The sequence below is a fragment of the Chionomys nivalis genome, chromosome 23, assembly GCF_950005125.1.
Source record: "Chionomys nivalis chromosome 23, mChiNiv1.1, whole genome shotgun sequence".
NCBI lineage: Eukaryota > Metazoa > Chordata > Mammalia > Rodentia > Cricetidae > Chionomys > Chionomys nivalis.
The window spans coordinates 43,575,929-43,595,207 of NC_080108.1; the positions used below are offsets into that span (position 1 = coordinate 43,575,929).

The window sequence follows — 19,279 nt, forward strand, 5'->3', positions numbered from 1 at the left end:
CTGGTGCTGGACTTTAGACTCACAGTTCCAACTCCAAGGAATCCAACACCTCTCTCTTCTGGCCTTTTAGGGTACTTTCCGTGTGTGCACATGCACAAACACATCTACACATAATCAGAATTAATAAAAACAAATCCTTTCTAAAGGGAGGCAGGGTTCTCTGGGGTAGAAGGGTCTGGCAGATGTGAGACCACAGAGGACCAATGTGTTTAGAAGAGAATGGAAAGGTGTGTGTGTGTCATGAAAAGTCTGTAGACAGTATCTCATGTGGGATTACAGATTGGGAAACTGGGGTTGGTCTAGAGGAAGTGGCATGTTTGCCTATCTGAGAAGATGAGGCAGTATGAAAAACCCACAACTGTCCTGAATCTTTCTTCTGTCACCCAGGGCAGCTGCCAACGTCGTCAGTGCATCTGCTTATGTGACCAATAGGATTTCACGCCATGTTGAGCAAATTAACTCACCCCATTGTCACTCTGACCTTTCATTGTACTGAACAAGGAAGTCAAGATGAAGTCAGTTTTCTTGTCCATGGTTGCACATGGTGATCCGGACCAAGAAGAAGGGCTCTTCCCAACTGTAGTTGGGAAATATTCAAGTAGATGGTACAGCTGGCTAAGTGGTAAGATTAGTCCCAGATGAGAAGAAGGACGCCTCTTCCATTGTCCAGGGAGGAAGAGGGAAGGGTGAGGAAGGGTGAGGCTGAGGTTGTGTGTGGGTTGTGGGTCAGGTGACAGGAAGTGGAGGACACACCTGTCTAGTGGCTTGGGTTTTTTCTTCTTCTTCCTCCTCCTCCTCCTCTTCCTGAAAGCCTTCCCCCAGCTCATCTTCAGGCCGCACACACTCAGATGAGGTGGAAAGCATTGCTCTGCAGGGACACTATTTGGCAAGTGGCCAAAACAAGGAGGCTAATAAGGACCGCAAAATGGGTGCTGAGCCTTGGATGCTGAGCCAGGGGAGCTAAAGATGGTCAGAGACTGGGGGGTGAGGAAGAAGTGAAGACAGGAAAGCTTGGTGGTGAGACCTGCCTTAGGAGGGTCAAGTGTTTTAGGGGTGGAAGAACAGCCGTGGGTGAGCCATCCACAGCATGCACTGGGAGAATGTCTCAGAAATGGAGTCCTTCCTGCAGAACTTCCTATGACTCAGCTGAGCTATGGAAAAGGGTATCAGGGGAGAGGGTCTATGGCCATGGGAAGATTAAAGACCTCTAAAGCTGGTAGGATCTCTGTCTCTGGGTTCTTGACCTTGTGTTGCATGGTGTTGGGATAGGCAGTCTCTGAAGGACACATCTTGACACCCCTAGCTCCCAAGGCTCCTGCTTCTTCATTTGTGACAGGGTCTCAAGACTGGTTTTGAACTCTCTGCATAGCTTGGACTTCTGATCTTCCTGCCTCTACCTCCCAAGTGCTGGGATCGCAGGTGTGATTCCTGTTTTTCTTCAGGGATGGGCTTCTTTCTGTGTTAAGTCTCAATTCTTCTTACACATGCTGACACATACTTTACAGGTGAGGAGACAGATCTGAATATCAGCCCTTCTGACTCAATGTCCCTGTCTGGCTTTAGAACTCATGTGACTGCCGGGCAGTGGTGGCACACACCTTTAATCCCAGCACTCGGGAGGCAGAGACAGAGGGGCCTCTGTGAGTTCAAGGCCAGCCTGATCTACAGAGAGAGTTCCAGGACAGGCTCCAAAGCTACAGAGAAACCCGGTTTTGAAAAACCAATAAAAAAAAGGAAAAGAAGGAGAAGGAGAAGAAGAGGAGGAGGAAGAGGAAGAGGAGGAGGAGGAGGAGGAGAGGGGGAGGAGGAGGAGGAGGAGAAGAAGAAGAAGAAGAAGAAGAAGAAGAAGAAGAAGAAGAAGAAGAAGAAGAAGAAGAAGAAGAAGAAGAAGAAGAAAGAAGAAAACCTCATGTGTGACGACTCTGGTTACCCAGGCTCCCTCTGGCTGACGAAGAATCTATGGAGTCCAAAAGAGCATTACATCTCCTGGAACTGGAGTTATAGACAGTTGTAAGCTGCTTGAGGTGGGTGCTGGGAGCCCAACTCTGGTCCTCTGAAAGAGTAGCATGCACTCTTAATCACTGAGCCATCTCTGCAGCCCCATCTCTAGATGAGGTTTCTAAGTCAGCATCCGTACTCAGCAATGCCTGCTGACACCAGGCATCCTGGATGGCAGTGGACCTCCTCTAATCCCTGCAGCTACACTATCTCCCACTTATTTCCACTGAAGCTCTGTGGTCCATCAGAAACCAGTCAGCTGCTCAGGCCAAAAGCTGGGAGTGGTCCCAGCTTCTGCCCACACTGCCTGCTTCATTAACAATACTCTTGATGTTACCTCCAGAATGGAGAGCAGAGACCCCACCCACTGACCTCCTCTCAGCCCCTGACATCCAGGCCACACCCCTCTCACACAAAGTGCTCTGCTTTCCACACTCACGTGACCCCCACCACCGCAGGCCAAGTTCATTTTCACGTAGCAGCTATGATCTTCAAACTCAAAATAGCACATTGTCAAACCCCTCTAAGCCCTCGGTGGAACTGCGATCAATGCTAAATGTCCTAAGCATTCAGCATCTAGATTTCACTCGTCCTTCCAACCTCGCCTTTCCATCATGTCCTCTGTCTCAGGCCCCTATGCTTCTTTGATGTTCTTAGCGTGGTTGGAGCCTTCCGACCTCAGGGAGATCTCCAGGACCTAATCTGGCGCCTGGTGTGTATGGGATGGGATCATGGAACAGGCTGAAGAAGTGAGATTATCTCTGAACCTAATTCTAGGACTTCCACACCCATCATTTCCTTCTCTTTAGACCTGAAATTTGTCTCATTACTCAGCTCCGAGACAGTACACAGTGGGAAAAGGCTGCAGAACACTGGCTGGGAAAGTCTGTCTCCTGGTCAGTCCCTGCTAGGAGATAGTGTTCCTGAACTCGGGGCACGGAATACTAGAATTAGGAAGACCCAGCACCACATTAACTAAGAGTTTAGGGTCCTTCGTGTCTCAACAGGAGGTTGTTTCCTAAAGTGATAGTGTTTCTCAGGTTACCTGACTCTTTTTCCTGCCCCAGCAAGCTGCTGTTCTCTCAAAGACCCCAGTATCTGCTAAAGCCACCTGAGTGGGAAATGTTTGGTCTGCTTATTAGGAGGGTGCCTCTTGTATTTATATGGTCTTTTAAAAGATTTTATTTTATTTGTGTGTGTGTATGTGTATGCATGCGAGTACAGGCACCTTCAGAGGCCGAAGAGGGTGTCAAATGCCCTGGAGCTAGTTACAGGATGTTGTCAACCACCTGATGTAGAAGTTTAGAACCAATTTGGGTCCTCTGCAAGGGCAGTATATGCTCTCAGTGGGTCAGCCAGCTCTCAAGCCCCTATTTGTATAGTCTTTGGACTCACACGGGTGTTTTTAAAGTCTTAAAGCACACTTAATGTCATCAGGAGTCTCCACTCCTGGTGAGAGGCTCTTTATGTCCTTGTATCTGTTCTCATCACCAAGTCCCCGACTAGTTCAGATCCCCAGCCAACGTGGGGGCCCCAGCCTTGATCTCCCCGGCCTCTCTCCTGGAGAGCTCTTTTTGTTTTGGAATAGGGTCTCAAGCCAGACTGGCCTTCACCTTACCATGTAGCTGAGGATGGCCTTAAACTCAATCCTCCTGCTTCTGCTGCCCCAGTGCTGGGGCCACAGCTGTGTAGACCACCACATCCGGTTTACACAGTGCTGGGGATGGAGATGGAGGCTCCATCCATGCTAAGTAAGCAATCTACCCGCTGAGCCACACTGCCGCCTAGCCCTGTCTGCTCCTGCCTCCTGTACCTGGAACAATGCCTCCTCACAGGGGCAGGCGCCTCCCGAGTTGTGGATCAGGTCTGCCACCCTTCTACCAGGCAGTTTCCCTCTCTCATCCCTTTCTTGGCCTCAGTCTTACTCAGCTCCTGGGTCGTGGCTTAAACATCACCTCCGCATTCTATGACACACCGCACCGAGCTGGGTGCGCCACTTCTAGGCTCCCCGTGTCCTCCTGAACCCTCACAGTGACACCAGTGGCATTTAGCCCTCTGGTCCTGACATGTCGGTGCCTGCACTTGCTTCCCCACCAGAGGGAGAGCGCACTGAGGGCAGGGGCCCACTGAGGGCAGGGGCCGAGCTGACTCAGTTATTTCCCCACTATCCTAGGCTGGGCAGAGCTGGGAGCTGTCAGGAAACATCTGCAATCGTGATCTTGTCTTTGTCCTGCTGGGAGAGCTTCAGGGCTTGCTTTTGCAACTCCTGCCTGCCCCTCACGCTCTCTCCTCTGTCACCTCTGGCCTGTCCTCCAGTCTCTGATTTCTGCCTAGCCATTCCCTCTGGCAGCAAAGCACTCGGGCCCTATTTTACATGGTTCTGCGCGGAGGCAGGGCTGTCTCCCCAGGTACACCCCTTTTCTGCTTAAATGGACAGGACACCATCCCCGTTGACACAGGTCAGCACCTGACTGCTGCAGTATATTGCGCCGTGTACTCTCCTCCCTCTTCCCTCTTCTTTTCATTTCTTCCCACCTCTCTCCTCTGGCCTCCCTCTATCTTCCTGGCCCTTTTCCTTCTCTGGCCTCTAGGTTCTGTCCCGAGCGGCTTCTGCAGTTAGCTGCATCACAGGTCAGAGTTTGAGCACCGTATAGACACCTTAAGCATCTTAGTTAGCTGCATCACAGGTCAGAGTTTGAGCACCTTAAGCATCTTAGTGCAAACTCCTCCGTGAGACTGACGCTGCCTCGGCCTGGGCTGGAAACCCAGCTTTGGAGTCAAGGCCGCCGGGTGCGCAGATGTGGTCACAGCGCTCTCTTGTGGCCACATCTGAATACGGCATCTTTCTCACACTAGAAGCCCGAGAGGAGGGCAAAGTCGCAGGGACGCTCCTGCTTCAGAAATGAGGGGGTGCCCTGCTGTGCGTGCATCAGAAAGAAGGTCCTCTGGCTTCCAGTGTAAGCTCCCAGTACAGGGACCAAGAACACCTGCTCCTTCTCCGAGTCACTGCTATGTGACGCTGGGAAAGTTACTTGGCTGGGTTGCACGTTCATTTACCATAAATGAGTATTAAACACATATTACTCTCATATTAATGGACTAACAAGGAGGAACGCCCTCTTGGCACGAGGCCAGCCCCACAAACGCACAAGCTGGGAACAGTACAATCTGCCTGAAGAATCTTCAGCTCCGCCTCTCCGTCCCTCAATACCCGCTTCCTATCCATAGTCGTTTCTTTTTACAGCAGCCAAGGAATTTTTAGAAAGTGGTCTTTGGATGGATTCCCAGAATAGAAGCCTCGAAAGATTGACCTTCACTTAGAATAAAACCCAAGTATTTGACTCTGCACACTCCTAGTTCAGCTCAGAGCTTGCTAATGTACCTCCTGCTGGTTTCTGGGAGGGATCAAGGTTATTCCCATTCCCTGGATGCTTAATTGACAGCTCCTTCCTCCAGAGGGAGCTCTTCCCCAAGAAACTTTTGAGAGTTTGTTTTATTTGGGTTCCCGCTCAAAGGACACCTCCCCAGAGGACGTTCCTTCATTGGCTTCTTCCTCCCTTCCTATGTTCTCTTGTGCTGGAGATGTGGCTCAGAGAGGCTGTCTAGAATCCCTAGGTGTGGTTCATGGTAGAGCCCCTGCCTAGCTTCCCCAGTGAGGGACTCGGGGTGTGGCTCAGCTTGTCAGACCCTTGATTCAATCTCCAGTATTGGAAAGGGAAAGAGTGAGGTTTATGGCCACCCGGTATTTACTTGCATGCTGTTCTTTTCTCACAGGCTGTAAATGCCTCTGCTCATTGCCGCTTCCTGGCACCTCGGGACCAAACAAAGGATGTCCAATGCTCGCTGAATGAATTGACTTGGTGCTTAATAACCTCAGGGAACTCGAAGGAGGCAGGGCATCCTCTCTGCCTTTCAGACCTAACCTAATTAGGATACCTACGGAGTTCAAGGAGTAAGCAGGTCACTTCCCTGAGGACAGGACCACAGAGGTTAAGGAGCGGAGCGCTCTCTGTCCAAGGTTTGGGGAAGATCAGGAAAAGCCTCTAGTACTTAGCCAGGCCACACCTGGAGATAGGACTCTCAGCACCAAGTCTCTCTTCTTGGGGAAGTTTCTTCAGCCTCTCTATTGCCTATAAGGCAAGGTAGCATCCAGAAGCCTGGAGCCCCCTGGTGGCCAATCCTTACTGTGCAGCGCCAAGCTGGACATAGTTGGCCAAGTACTTTAACCTCTGGACTCTCATCTCTGCAGAGATCTGATGGGGTTCTATTTCACAGGAGGAAATGGCAGTTAGAGAGGTTAAGGCACGGACCTAGCACAGGCTCTGTTCCCAGAATCCAAGCTTGGGGTGCCCCCTCACCCACAGCAGCTACCGGGAGTGGATGAGGCAGACACAGCCCCTGTGGCCTTCTGAGTGACCGATAGCCATGTAAGCCTTGAGGTTGCATAGGGAAGAATGAGAAGGTACCTGTAAGCAACATAAAGCAAAGCTTAAAACGAAGCTTCTGGAAAGCAACGTGTGCTGAAGACACGCACGCTGACTCCTTTAGGTCTCTGTTGCTGTGATGAAACACCACAGCCAAAAGCCTCTTAGGGAGGAAAGATTTTATTTCAATTCACATCTCTCAGGGTCCATTACTGAGGGAAGTCAGGGCAGAAACTGAGGCAGATGACATGGAGGAACACTGCTTACTGACTTTCTCAGTCTGTTTTCTTTCTTTTTGGTTTTTCAAGACAGGGTTTCTCAGTGTAGCCTTGGCTGTCCTGGAACTTGCTCTGTAGACCAGGCTGACTTTGCACAGCCTGTCTCTGCCTCCAGAGTGCTGGGATTAAAGGTGTGCACCATCACCACCCAGCAGCCTACTTTCTTACAGTATACAGGACCACCAGCCGAGGTGAATGTACTGCTCACAGAGGGCTGAGCACTTCCACATTAATCAACAATCAAGAAAATGCCCCAAAGGCTTGCATATAGGTCAACCTTATGGAGACATTTTCTCAGATGATCCCAGCCTGGGGCAAGTTAGCAAAACAAAACAAAAACAAACAAACAAACAAAAAATGACCAGCCAGGACACTGACCCAACAGTCACGTGAAAAACCACACAAACTTGGTTTGGAATGTATCAACTCAGCAGACCATTGGCTCCCAAAGACTCACAGGCAAAGAAAGTCATCAGATAGCAGCCGAGACCCCGCAGCAGGGATTTCCCAAGCCTTGCTGGAACCTACCGACACCAGTGCATCTGGCCAATGGCTGGATTAATGACTTTCTTTTGTTCTAGGGCTGTAAATGGTTGTGTAACTGCTTCCGCAGCAGTGTCCCTGGGGCAACTTGAACCCACATACCCTGCAACTGAAGCACTTTTCTGGTTCAGAATAAACTTTCTCTAACTCTCTCAGGAGCAAGTTTTCCCTTGATGAAAGGGCAAGGTGACAATTGTGGATATGTTCCTATTACTCGTTTGACTTTGTTTACCTGACTTGGGCAGACAAAGTGAGGCCAGGGCTATGTGTGCAGGAATGCACGGTTGTTGGTCCCTTCTCCCTCAGGCCTGGTAGCCAAGCCCAGGGCTCTCTCACCGTCTCCAAGGTTCAGGTTTCTGTGCACCCCTCCATGGGACACAATCACTCCACAGGGCTCAGGTCCCATAAGACATAGGAAGCTCTGGAAGGGCTGGGCGGTCACTTCACAGGAACAGGGCACTACAGGGCACGGTCACTTTTCAGGGCACAAGACAATGTAGAGTTCAGGACTCAGGTCACTCCGAGGGGCTCACGTTACTCTGTAGGACACAGGTGGCTCCTGCCTGGTCTCCTCCTTCCCTGCACAGGGTGGCTCCATCTCTGGATTGCTCACAGCTGCAGGATCCCTGTGGGGCCGCAGGGTCACTGGTGGCCTGGCTTGGGTTCCCAGGCAGTGGCGGCTCGGCTTGCAACATGCGGCGGCCCTTGCCGATAGCCAGGCGTGGCAGGCCTCGGTTGAGGCCATCCAGGAGCGCACAGGCCTGGCAGAGCTTATGGCTGGCCAGTGCCCCGCAGCGGGTGCAGGTACCTGGAGGAGGGGGCCGAGTTGCTGGGGCAAGAGCAAGGCGCTCTGCTGAGTGCACAAGGTCCAGCACTGCCGATGGCCGCGCTGCCTCCAGGCGCTTGAGCAGGTCGCGAGCGTGGCCGCGGAAAGCCTCGGGTGCATATACACACTCTTCGGAGAAGTAGCGCAGGCGGCGGAAGTGCGCGTACAGCACCACCTCCTTCTGCGAAGCAAACTGCAGAGGCCGGCACCGCGGGAGTGCGCACCCCTCGCCCGCAGAGCCCAGCACTCCACCCCGCGCCAGCCGCCCAGCATCACCGCGCAGGAAGTTCATGAGCACTGTCTCCGCCATATCGTCGGCATTGTGGCCTGTGGGAGAGAGCTCGGGTGAAGATGGGGACAGAGAGGAAAGGGGCGGGGAGGTGGTGCCGAGAACCGCTGGATAGGAAACAGAGAGGAGGTCAAAGGGATTCCCTGGACCTGGAGACTGAGGAGAGGACCCTGTACATCCTCAGTAATGAGACTATGGAGAAGGGACCATAAATTGGGGACAAGGAGAGTGGAGGCGTGGGGACACCCAGAACCCAGAGAGAACGGGCGGTGGAGACACCACGCCACCCCACTTCCTGACACGATATACTTCCCCTCCACACCCTTCTTGCGCTCACCAGTCACGATGTGTGTAGCTCCCACGAGGCGTGCACCCTCCTCCAGCGCGCGCCGCCGCAGCACCCCACAGAAGGTGCAGCAGGAGCGACTGCGGCCAGAGCCGGCAGTGCTGCGGGCCACGGCATCCATCGTCCAGCCCCCGAACAGGTCTGCGTAGGCCACAATGGTGAGTGGCAGCTCCCAGCGCGCTGCCTGACTGCTCACGGCCTCCAGGGCTGCATCACGGTAGCCACCAATGCCCTCGTCCACCGCCACCAGGTGCAGCGTGATGCCCAGGCGTGGCGCGAGCTCGCGCAGCACGTGTGCCAGTACCGTGGAATCCTTGCCACCCGAGGCACCCACAGCCACCACGGCACCCGGGGGCAGCAGGCGCCCGGCGATCACGGTGTGCAGCACCTCGGCCTCAAAGGCTGCACAGAAGCAGGAGCCGCATAGAGCCTGCCCGGAGCGCGGGCGGCGGAGGGCAGCGCGGGCTGCATGGCAGGAGGAGCATGTTGGAGCTGGCATGGGGGAAGAGAAGTGGGTTGCTTGGGGTATTCACACTGTGGAGGAAAGAATAGGGTATTATTTAGTGCGTCTACATTGCAGGGCTGATGGGAGAGAAGAGGAGTCACAAGAGATATCCACACTACTGGGTTAATGGAGAAGGGAAGCTGGTCGTCCAGGATGTCTGCACTTTGGAGCTGAGAGGAGAGAGAAACGGGTCACATGGATAGTCTCTGTTGTGGGAATGCTGCAGAAATGGTGTCCTACCCAGAGTGGCCCTTGCACAGGGGAGCCCAAGGGAAGGGCAGTTTCTTTCTGCACCAAGAAAATAAGGACCTTATGACCTGGTTTCAGGCAGAGAGGAAGACATGTAAGAAGGGGGTGCCTTTAAGAACCTTTTGAACAGTTTTGAGGTCACTATCTTGATCGAGGAGTCAAGGTAGGTGTCACTGACCTTGACTTCCAGGGTTGACAAGAACCCGGAAGAGCCTGCTATTTGGAAAGAGGGCTAGAGATGTTAGGATTTTAGTCGGAGAGGTAGGATACGGACATGCCCCAATCTTGACTACCACCCCTAAAAGGCATGGTGCCCTCTTCCGCTAAGCACACAGACGCTGCCTGCACCACCTCTAGGTTACCAGTAAAAACTCCCCAGGCTCAGCCCTGTCCGCCAGACCACCGCATCTCCAGCTTGGACTAGCCAGTGGCCTCTTGTCATTCCCCGCAGGTACGGCTGCTCTGGGATTTACCACAATGGTCAGAATGATTCCACAACGGCCGGTTTACTAACTTCCACTCAGCCCTCAAGCCCCACAGCCCCTATTCCTTTCACCATATAGTGTTGTGCAGCGAGGCAAAGCGCCACCCTTCCAGGTGCTCAGACCGATCGCTCTGGGGTCTAGAACCCCCCATCACTCACCCTGATGGGGGGCTCAAAATGCAAAGTCCAGTCTTGACTTGCTTTCCAAACGTGCCTAATCCATCCTCAGAACTCATGCTCAGAAGCCTGAGTGCAGCCAATCCCTATTTGTGGCTTCAAAACCAGACAGAGACGCCAGATACTCCCCACCTATTCCATGGCCAGCATGCTTGTTTGGGTCACTGGTCTCTCTGCCTTGACCTCCCCACTTTTACATTTGCTGTTTTGCAGATCCAGCCCAGTTATCTTTTCCACATTGTTCTGTGACTGATGCTGCCCTGTGGTTCCTCCCCCTTACTCTCAACTCTCTTAGGACACCCCCACCCCCAACAGTTCTCCCTGACTGCTGAGCCCCGCAAGCCCCTCTCTGGACGCACTCATCCCTCAGGCTGAGCATTGCTCCGCGCAATATTTCCTTTACAGCTTTTGATTCTCCCTTCCTCTTGCCTGGATCATGTCCCCATCAGTGTCTCACCATTTCATTTCTTCAAGCCCTGCCCAGCAAGCCTGAGAACCGTCAGGTGCCTCCGGGATGGACCTCCAAATGGCCCACTGAAGATTGTTGCAGGGCACCTTTCAGACCTCAAGTGCCCCTGAAATCGGTCCCATCTGCCTGGCATCACTATCTCCTGGGAGTGCCCACCACCTTCTGCCCAGTATTTATTCAGAATAGGGTGCAAAGTCAGTCTGTCCTCAGTCATCTAGAAGAGCTTGCTGTTGTGAGGAGTCGCGTGTGGGCACAAGCAAACAGGGAGCCAGCTGAGCTAATGGAGTGAACCCGGCTGATGTTAATACACGGGAGGAGGAGGAAAACTGTGTACAGACAGGCATGGTGGTGCACGCCTTTTAATCCCAGCACTCAGGAGGAAGAGACGTTTGAATTTCTGCAAATTCCAAACTAGCCTCGTCTACATAGTGAGTTCCAGGCCACCCAGGGCAACGTGGTGAAATCTCGTCCAAAAACAAAAGCAAAAAAACAAACAAACAACAACAACAAAAAAAAAAAACCCAAGGGGTACTTCCGGTTGGCCGGGTTTCGTAAAGGGCAGAGAACTATTTAACTATGAGCAAGGGAAGACAGGTAGTCTGTCACCACTAGGTGAACAGGGAGGCCTGGCAAGAGACCAGATTAGAGCGGGATCCTCGCCAGAACATGAACTTGCAATCTTAAAAGCGAGTGCTAAATCCCTAGAGAGACCTTCAACTCTCCGGTGGCACAACAACCCCGAGCCCGCTCGATCGGGAGCAGGAGGAACACTAACCTGGGTGGAACGGGCTCTGCACTCTGTCTGCCACGCGGAAACCTGGAGCGGAAGCTGCCCTGAAACTACAGCTCCCACAAGGCCTTGAACTGCCTTGCCTACGACTACCAGAAAGCAACAGCTACAGACGAGCGCCTGTAGTTCTACGGCAACTCGGACTACAATTCCCAGCAACACTAGAGAACACGGCTTTCTAGCAGTTTAAGGCTCCGAAAACGCTGGGCTCCAGAAGGTGCACAGACAAGCGTGGGGACCGAGCTGCAGCTACTGCTGTTGCCCTGGCAACGCGAGGTCACCAGGCGCAATGCTTGAAATCACAAGTGACTGCGGTCGGATTTCCTAGTTTTGCGATTTATTATCCGCTGCTGCTGCTTCCTTTTTTAAAGGAATGTAGACCTCGTCAGACCAGGCAGACCTTGAACTCAGAACCCCACCTACTATTGCCTACAGAACGCTAAGATTAAAGGCGTACGCCATCTTGCTCTTTTCTATCTCCTATTTTCTTTTCTTTTTTCTTCAGAAAGGTGGACGAAATCTAGACGACACCCAAGCTATTGTAATAGACCCCAGTAAATTGTCGTCTGTGATTTTTACTCTCTCTCTCGTTTTGTTTTTCGAGACAGGGTATCACTGTGTGTAATAGCCCTCGGTGTCCAGGAACTACCTCTTGTAGACCAGGCTGGCCTTGAACTCACAGAATTCTGCCTGCCTCTGCCTCCCGAGTGCTAGGATTAAAGGCGTGGACCACCACCACCCAGCTCATCACGTGCTCTTTAAGGTGGCCGGAACCTGCAGTCCCGACTTTAGACTCAAGCATTTTGCCTTAAAGGGTCTTCGAAGGCCGCTTATTCAGCTGCCTCCTGGCCCTGTGGGAAAGCGAGGGAGAACAGCCAAATGCCTGAGAATTAGAAAGGCCGCATCCCTGAGAACAGGAGAGTAAATTCTCAAAGAAGGATAGAGAATCCTTGAACCCAGTGGGATGTGAACCATTCTCTGATACTTCCGCTACTGCTCATCTCTTGTGATATAAAACTAAAAATATCTGTTGTGGGAATAGGTGGTTGGAGACAGTCTGCCGGGGACCCTTCAGTCAGATGCTCCTGCTGACCGTTGTGGTTGCCTGACTTCCCCAGCCTGTTTCCCCGGGATGTTTATTACGTGTCTGATCTGGTGTCCCATCATCTCTGCAGCCTGCTGTCCATGCCCTTGAAATGCTGACACTGCTGTCACAGATCATTCTCCAGCCTGAGACAGCTCTCTTTACACCACGGAACCACATTCCAGCTCCTCACCAGAGGATTCTAGGCACAGACTCTATCATTGAGCCCACATCCCAGCCTCTAGCGGGGAAATTCTAAATGGGTGCTCTACCACGGAGCACCTCACTGGGAAGACTCTAGGCAGATGTTTTTTTTTTTAATTGAGGAAAACTTAATATATATAGTGATGAACATGAGACATGCCTACAATGCAACAAGACTTCTTTGCACAGAAGTTTTTCCTTGGTGTCCCAGACAAGTAAAGTACAAACAAGAGAATCAATACAGTCTGCCCCAGCCTTCTCGATAGGAATCTTTTTTTTTATTGAAAAAAAAATTTTCCACCTCCTCCCCGCCTCCCATTTCCCTCCCCCTCCTCCCGCCCCTCTCCCCCTCCCCCCACACCTCTTCTCCTCCCTCTCCAGACCCAGGAGCAGTCAGGGTTCCCTGCCCTGTGGAAAGTCCAAGGTCCTCCCCCCTCCATCCAGGTCTAGGAAGGTGAACTAACTGGGGACATTGCCCTGGGCATCTGGTAGCCACTCCAAGTTCAAGTCTCTTGCCAACCCTTAGGTGGCTCCCTTAACTAAGATATGAGTTTCCCTGCTCCCCTATCCAAACTTCCTATATCCCCAGTCATCCCGTTTCCCCAAGTTCCCCTCATCCTCTCCTTCACACTTTTCTCTCCCCATCTCCCCTTACCCCCATCCCACCCCACCCCCAAGATTGCAATTTTTTGCCCGGCAATCTTGTCTATTTCCCATAGCCAGGAGGATAACTATATGTTTTTCCTTGGGTTTGCCCTCTTGTTTAGCTTCTTTAGGACCACAAATTATAGACTCAGTGGCCCCCTATCCATGGCTAGAAACCAATTATGAGTGAGTACATCCCATGATCTTCTTTTTGGGTCTGGGTTACCTCACTCAGTATAGTATTTTCTATTTCCATCCATTTGCATGCAAAATTCAAGAAGTCATTGTTTTTTTTACCGCAGAGTAGTACTCTAATGTGTATATATTCCACACTTTCTTCATCCATTCTTCCATTGAAGGACATCTAGGTTGCTTCCAGGTTCTGCCTATTACAAATAATGCTGCTATGAACATAGTTGAACAAATGCTTTTGTCATATGATAAGGCATCTCTTGGGTATATTCCCAAGAGTGGTATTGATGGGTTCAGGGGTAGGTTGATCCCAATTTTTCTGAGAAATCGCCACACTGATTTCCAAAGTGGTTGCACAAGTTTGCAGTCCCACCAGCAATGGATGAGTGTACCCCTTTCTCCACAACCTCTCCAGCAAAAGCTATCCTTGGTGTTTTTGATTTTAGCCATTCTGACAGGTGTAAGATGATATCTCAAAGTTGTTTTGATTTGCATTTCTCTGATCGCTAAGGAGGTTGAGCATGACCTTAAGTATCTTTTGGCCATTTGAACTTCTTCTGTTGAGAATTCTCTGTTCAGTTCAGTGCCCCATTTTTTAATTGGGTTAATTATCATTTTAACGTCTAGTTTCTTGACTTCTTTATATATTTTGGAGATCAGACCTTTGTTTGTTGCGGGGTTGGTGAAGATCTTCTCCCAGTCAGTAGGCTGCCTTTTTGTCTTAGTGACAGTGTCCTTTGCTTTACAGAAGCTTCTCAGTTTCAGGAGGTCCCATTTATTCAATGTTGCCCTTAATGTCTGTGCTGCTGGGGTTATTATACATAGGAAGCGATCTCCTGTGCCCATATGTTGTAGGGTACTTCCCATTTTCTCTTATATCAGGTTGGGTGTGTTTAGATTGATATTGAGGTCTTTGATCCATTTGGACTTGAGTTTTGTGCATGGTGATAGATATGGGTCTATTTTCATTCTTCTACAGGTTGACTTCCAGTTGTGCCAGCACCATTTGTTGAAGATGCTTTCTTTCTTCCATTGTACACTTTTAGCTCCTTTATCGAAAATGAGGTGTTCATAGGTTTGTGGGTTAAAATCCGGGTCTTCTATATGATTCCATTGGTCGACTTCTCTGTTTTTATGCCAGTACCACGCTGTTTTCATTACTGTAGCTCTGTAATAGAGTTTGAAGTCAGGGATGGTAATGCCTCCAGAAATTCCTTTATTGTATAAGATTGTTTTGGTTATCCTGGGTTTTTTGTTTTTCCATATAAAGTTGATTATTGTCCTCTCAAGATCTGTGAAGAATTTTGATGGGAGCTTGATGGGGATTGCATTGAATCTATAGATTGCCTTTGGTAGAATTGCCATTTTTACTATGTTGATCCTCCCAATCCAAGAGCAAGGGAGATCCTTCCATTTTCTGGTATCCTCTTCAATTTCTTTCTTCAAAGACTTAATGTTGTTGTCAAATAGAGCTTTCACTTCCTTGGTTAGAGTTACCCCAAGATATTTTATGCTGTTTGAGGCTATCGTGAAAGGTGATGATTCTCTTATTTCCCTCTCTGCTTCCATATCCTTTGTGTATAAGAGGGCGACTGATTTTTTGGAGTTGATCTTGTATCCTGCCACATTACTAAAGGTATTTATCAGCTGTAGAAGTTCTTTGGTGGAGTTTTTGGGGTCACTTAAGTACACTATCATATCATCTGCAAATAACGCAAGTTTAACTTCTTCCTTTCCAATTTGAATCCCCTTTATCCCCTTATGTTGTCTTATTGCTATTGCTAAGACTTCAAGAACTATATTGAAGAGGTATGGAGAGAGTGGATAGCCTTGGCGTGTTCCTGATTCTAGTGGGATGGCTTTAAGTTTCTCTCCGTTTAATTTGATGTTAGCTGTCGGCTTGCTGTAAATAGCTTTAATTATATTTAGGTATGACCCTTGTATCCCTAATCTCTCCAAGACTTTTATCATAAAGGGATGTTGAATTTTGTCAAATGCTTTTTCAGCATCTAATGAAACGATCATATGGTTTTTTTCTTTCAGTTTATTTATATGATGGATTACATTGATAGATTTCCGTATGTTAAACCAGCCCTGCATCTCTGGGATGAAGCCTACTTGATCATAATGGATGATTTTTTTAATGTGTTCTTGGATTCAGTTTGCCAGTATTTTGTTGAGGATTTTTGCGTCGATGTTCATGAGTGAGATTGGCCTGTAATTCTCTTTCTTGGTTGAGTCTTTGTGTGGTTTTGGTATCAGAGGTACTGTAGCTTCATAATGGAATTTGGCAATGACTCTTCTGTTTCTATATTGTGAAATACATTTAGGAGTTTAGGTATTAGGTCTTCTTGGAAGTTCTGGTAGAATTTCGCATTGAAACCATCTGGTCCTGGACTTTTTTTGGAAGGGAGGTTTTTGATAACAGCTCCTAATTCTTCGCAACTCACAGGTCTATTTAGGTTGTTTACCTGGTCCTGGTTTAACTTTGGTATATGGTATTCATCTAAAAAAGTGTCCATTTCTTTAACATTTTCCAGTTTTGTGGCATACAGGCTTTTGTAGTAAGATCTAATGATTCTCTGAATTTCCTCTGTGTCTGTGGTTATGTCCCCCTTCTCATTTCTGATCTTATTAATTTGCAAATTCTCTCTCTGCCGTTTGATTAGTTTGGATAGGGGTTTATCAATCTTGTTGATTTTCTCCAGGAACCAGCTTTTTGTTTCATTGATTCTTTCAATTGTTTTCTGTGTTTCTATTTTGTTGATTTCAGCCCTTAGTTTATTTCCAGTCTTCTACTCCTTCTAGGTGAGTCTGCTTCTTTTTTTTCTAGAGCTTTCAGGTGGGCTGTTAAGTCTCCAATGTGTGCTTTCTCTGTTTTCTTTAAGTGGGCACTTAGTGCTATGAACTTTCCTCTCAGGACTGCTTTCATAGTGTCCCATAGGTTTGAGTAAGTTGTTTATTTATTTTCATTGAATTCAAGGAAGACTTTAATTTCTTTCTTTATTTCTTCCTTAATCCAGGTATGGTTCAGTAGTTGACTGTTCAGTTTCCATGAGTTTGTAGGCTTTCTGGGGGTAGCATTGTTGTTGAATTCTAGCTTTAATCCATGGTGATCTGATAAGATACAGGTGGTTACAGATATTTTTTTGTAACTGTGGATGTTTGCTTTGTTACCGAGTATGTGGTCAATTTTCGAGAAGGTTCCATGAGCTGCAGAGAAGAAGGTATATTCTCTCCTATTTGGGTGGAATATTCTATAGATGTCTGTTAAGTCCATTTGATTCATTACCTCCATTAATTCTCTTATTTCTCTGTTAGGTTTCTGTCTATTTGACCTGTCCATTGGTGAGAGAGGAGTGTTAACGTCTCCTACTATTAATGTGTGCGGTTTGATTGCTGCCTTGAGTTTTAGCATTGTTTCTTTTACGTACGTGGGTGCTTTTATATTAGGGGCATAGATATTCAGGATTGAGACTTCATCCTCATGAATTGTTCCTGTTATGAGTAGAAAATGTCCCTCTCCATCTCTTCTGATTGATTTAAGTTTGAAGTCAACTTTGTTAGAAATTAGTATGGCCACACCTGCTTGTTTCTTAGGTCCATTTACTTGATAAGCCTTATCCCAACCCTTTACTCTGAGTAGGTGTCTGTCTTTGTGGTTGAGGTGTGTTTCTTGTAAACAGCAGAATGTTGGATCCTGTTTTCGTATCCAGTCTCTTAGTCTGTGCCTTTTTATAGGTTAGTTGAGTTCATTGACATTAATTGATATTAATGACCAGTGGTTGTTAACTCCGGTCATTTTTTTTAGTAGTAAATTTTGTGTGTTTCCCTTCTTTGAGTTGCACTGGTGAAGGGTCTCTAGTTGTCTGAGATATTGTGGTCATTGTTGAACTCCTTGGTTAGTGATTTTCCTTCTATTACTTTCTGTAAGGCTGGATTTGTGGCTACGTATTGTTTAAATTCGTTTTTATCCTGGAAAATTTTGTTTTCTCCATTTATAGTGAACGAAAGTTTGGCTGGGTATAGTAGTCTGGGCTTGCATCCACAGTCTCTTAGTTTCTGCAGTACATCTATCCAGGACCTTCTGGCTTTCATTGTTTCCATAGAGAAGTCAGGTGTAAGTCTGATAGGTTTCCCTTTATAAGTAACTTGGCCTTTTTCCTTTGCAGCTCTTAATATTCTTTCTTTGTTCTGTATGCTTTGTGTTTTGATTATTATATGGCGAGGGGATTTTTTTTTTATCCAGCCTATTTGGTGTTCTGTATGCTTCTTGAACCTTCGTAGGTATATCTTTCTTTAGGTTGGGAAAGTTTTCTTCTATAATTTTATTAAATATATTTTCTGAACCGTTGAGCTGTGCTTCTTCTCCTTCTTCTACTCCTATTATTCTTAGGTTTGGTCTTTTTATTGTGTCCCATATTTCCTGAATGTTTTGTGGTGAGAGTTTGTTGGCCTTGCTGTTTTCTTTGATCAGCGTGTTTATTTTCTCTATGGTAACTTCAGAATCTGAGATTCTTTCTTCTATCTCTTGTATTCTGTTGTTTATGCTTGTTTCTGTAGACTCTATTCATTTACCTAGATTTTCCATGTCCAGCCAGCCTTCTGTTTGTGTTTTCTTCTTTGCCTCCATTTCAGTTTTCAAGACTTGAACTGTTTCCATTATCTGTTTGATTGCTTTTCCTTGGTTTCCTAGGGTCTCATTCACTGATTTACTCAATTCTTCAAACTTTCTGTTATACTTCTCATCCATTTCTATAAGGGCATTTTTTACATGCTGTTTAAGGGTGTCAATCACTTTCATAAAGTCAATTTTTTCTACTTCTTCATGATTAAGGTGTTCATGTCCTCCTGTTGTGAGGTTGCTGGGTTCTGGTGGTTTCATATTATTTTTCAGATTGTTGGGTGAATTCTTGCATTGGCGCCTGCCCATCTCTTCCTCCGAATGCTCTCCTATGGATCTTCTTTTACAGGATCAGGTCTCCTTGCCTACTGATGTACCTTCCCAGTGATGGTACTCCCCAGTGATGGTTCTCCTGGTGCTCTAGTGATGTCTCTCCTGGTGACAATATCAGATCTTCGTGCCCAATGATGGCTCGCCTGGTGCCAAGATTAGCTCTCCATGCCCAATGATGGCTCTCCTGGTGCCGAGATCAGATCTCCATGCTGGTTGGGTAGTTCGTAAACAAAGCGCCTACCTTGCTTGTTGCAGGCAGGCCAGTGAAACAAAGGAACTCCCGCCTGCCTGTTTGCCCTGAGGATTCACCCCCAGTGCCCAGACAGGCTGAGCTAGGTGGTGTTATGTGCCCAAAGAGGGAAGGGGGCAGAAGGAAGAAGGGTTCTGGATGCAAACTGGGTGGGATAGGAAGAGAGAGGCAGTCTGCGGAGAGTAGGGTCTCTGCAGGGAGCCCAGGAGGGATGGGGGCTGATTAACTTCTGAGTTCCCTGTCCGGGGCTGCTGTCTAGGCAGATGTTTTAATGCTGGTGAATATGAGGCAAGCACTCGATTACTGAGCTATAGCCTCGGCGTGCACCCCTTCTTATGCTTTGGGTTTTAAAACAGGATCTCACTATGTGGCTCACACAGACCTCAAACTTACAATTCTTCTGCCCCTGTCTTCCAAGTAGCTAGAATTACAGTTTTGAGCTACAAGGCTGGGCTCAGCTGGGTGGTAGATTGACCTGGACCAGTAGGTTGAGAACTACTGGTCATGATACTGCGACCCTGTAATGCAGTTCCTTAAGTTAGGTGACCCCCAACCATAAAGCCATTTTT

General features: G+C 48.5%; 1 protein-coding gene across 1 annotated transcript; it reads right to left on the reverse strand.

The window, feature by feature from the left end:
• Positions 1-6,701: 6,701 nt before the first annotated feature.
• Ctu1 (cytosolic thiouridylase subunit 1) lies at positions 6,702-11,406 on the reverse strand. The gene is made up of 3 exons (XM_057756330.1): positions 11,364-11,406; positions 8,696-9,238; positions 6,702-8,396 (listed from the first exon to the last, which is right to left on the reverse strand). The coding sequence occupies exons 2-3, from the start codon at positions 9,201-9,203 to the stop codon at positions 7,759-7,761; spliced, it is 1,146 nt and encodes a 381-aa protein (XP_057612313.1). The 5' UTR covers positions 9,204-9,238; positions 11,364-11,406; the 3' UTR covers positions 6,702-7,758.
• Positions 11,407-19,279: the final 7,873 nt, after the last annotated feature.

What these genes read in the sequence shown, in the direction of transcription:
- Ctu1 (XM_057756330.1), bottom strand. Translation starts at nt 9,203, where the DNA reads ATGCCAGCTCCAACATGCTCCTCCTGCCATGCAGCCCGCGCTGCCCTC. An exon ending in AGCTACACACATCGTGACTG is followed by an intron (nt 8,397 to 8,695) that starts GTGAGCGCAAGA and finishes TCTCTCCCACAG; the next exon opens with GCCACAATGCCGACGATATG.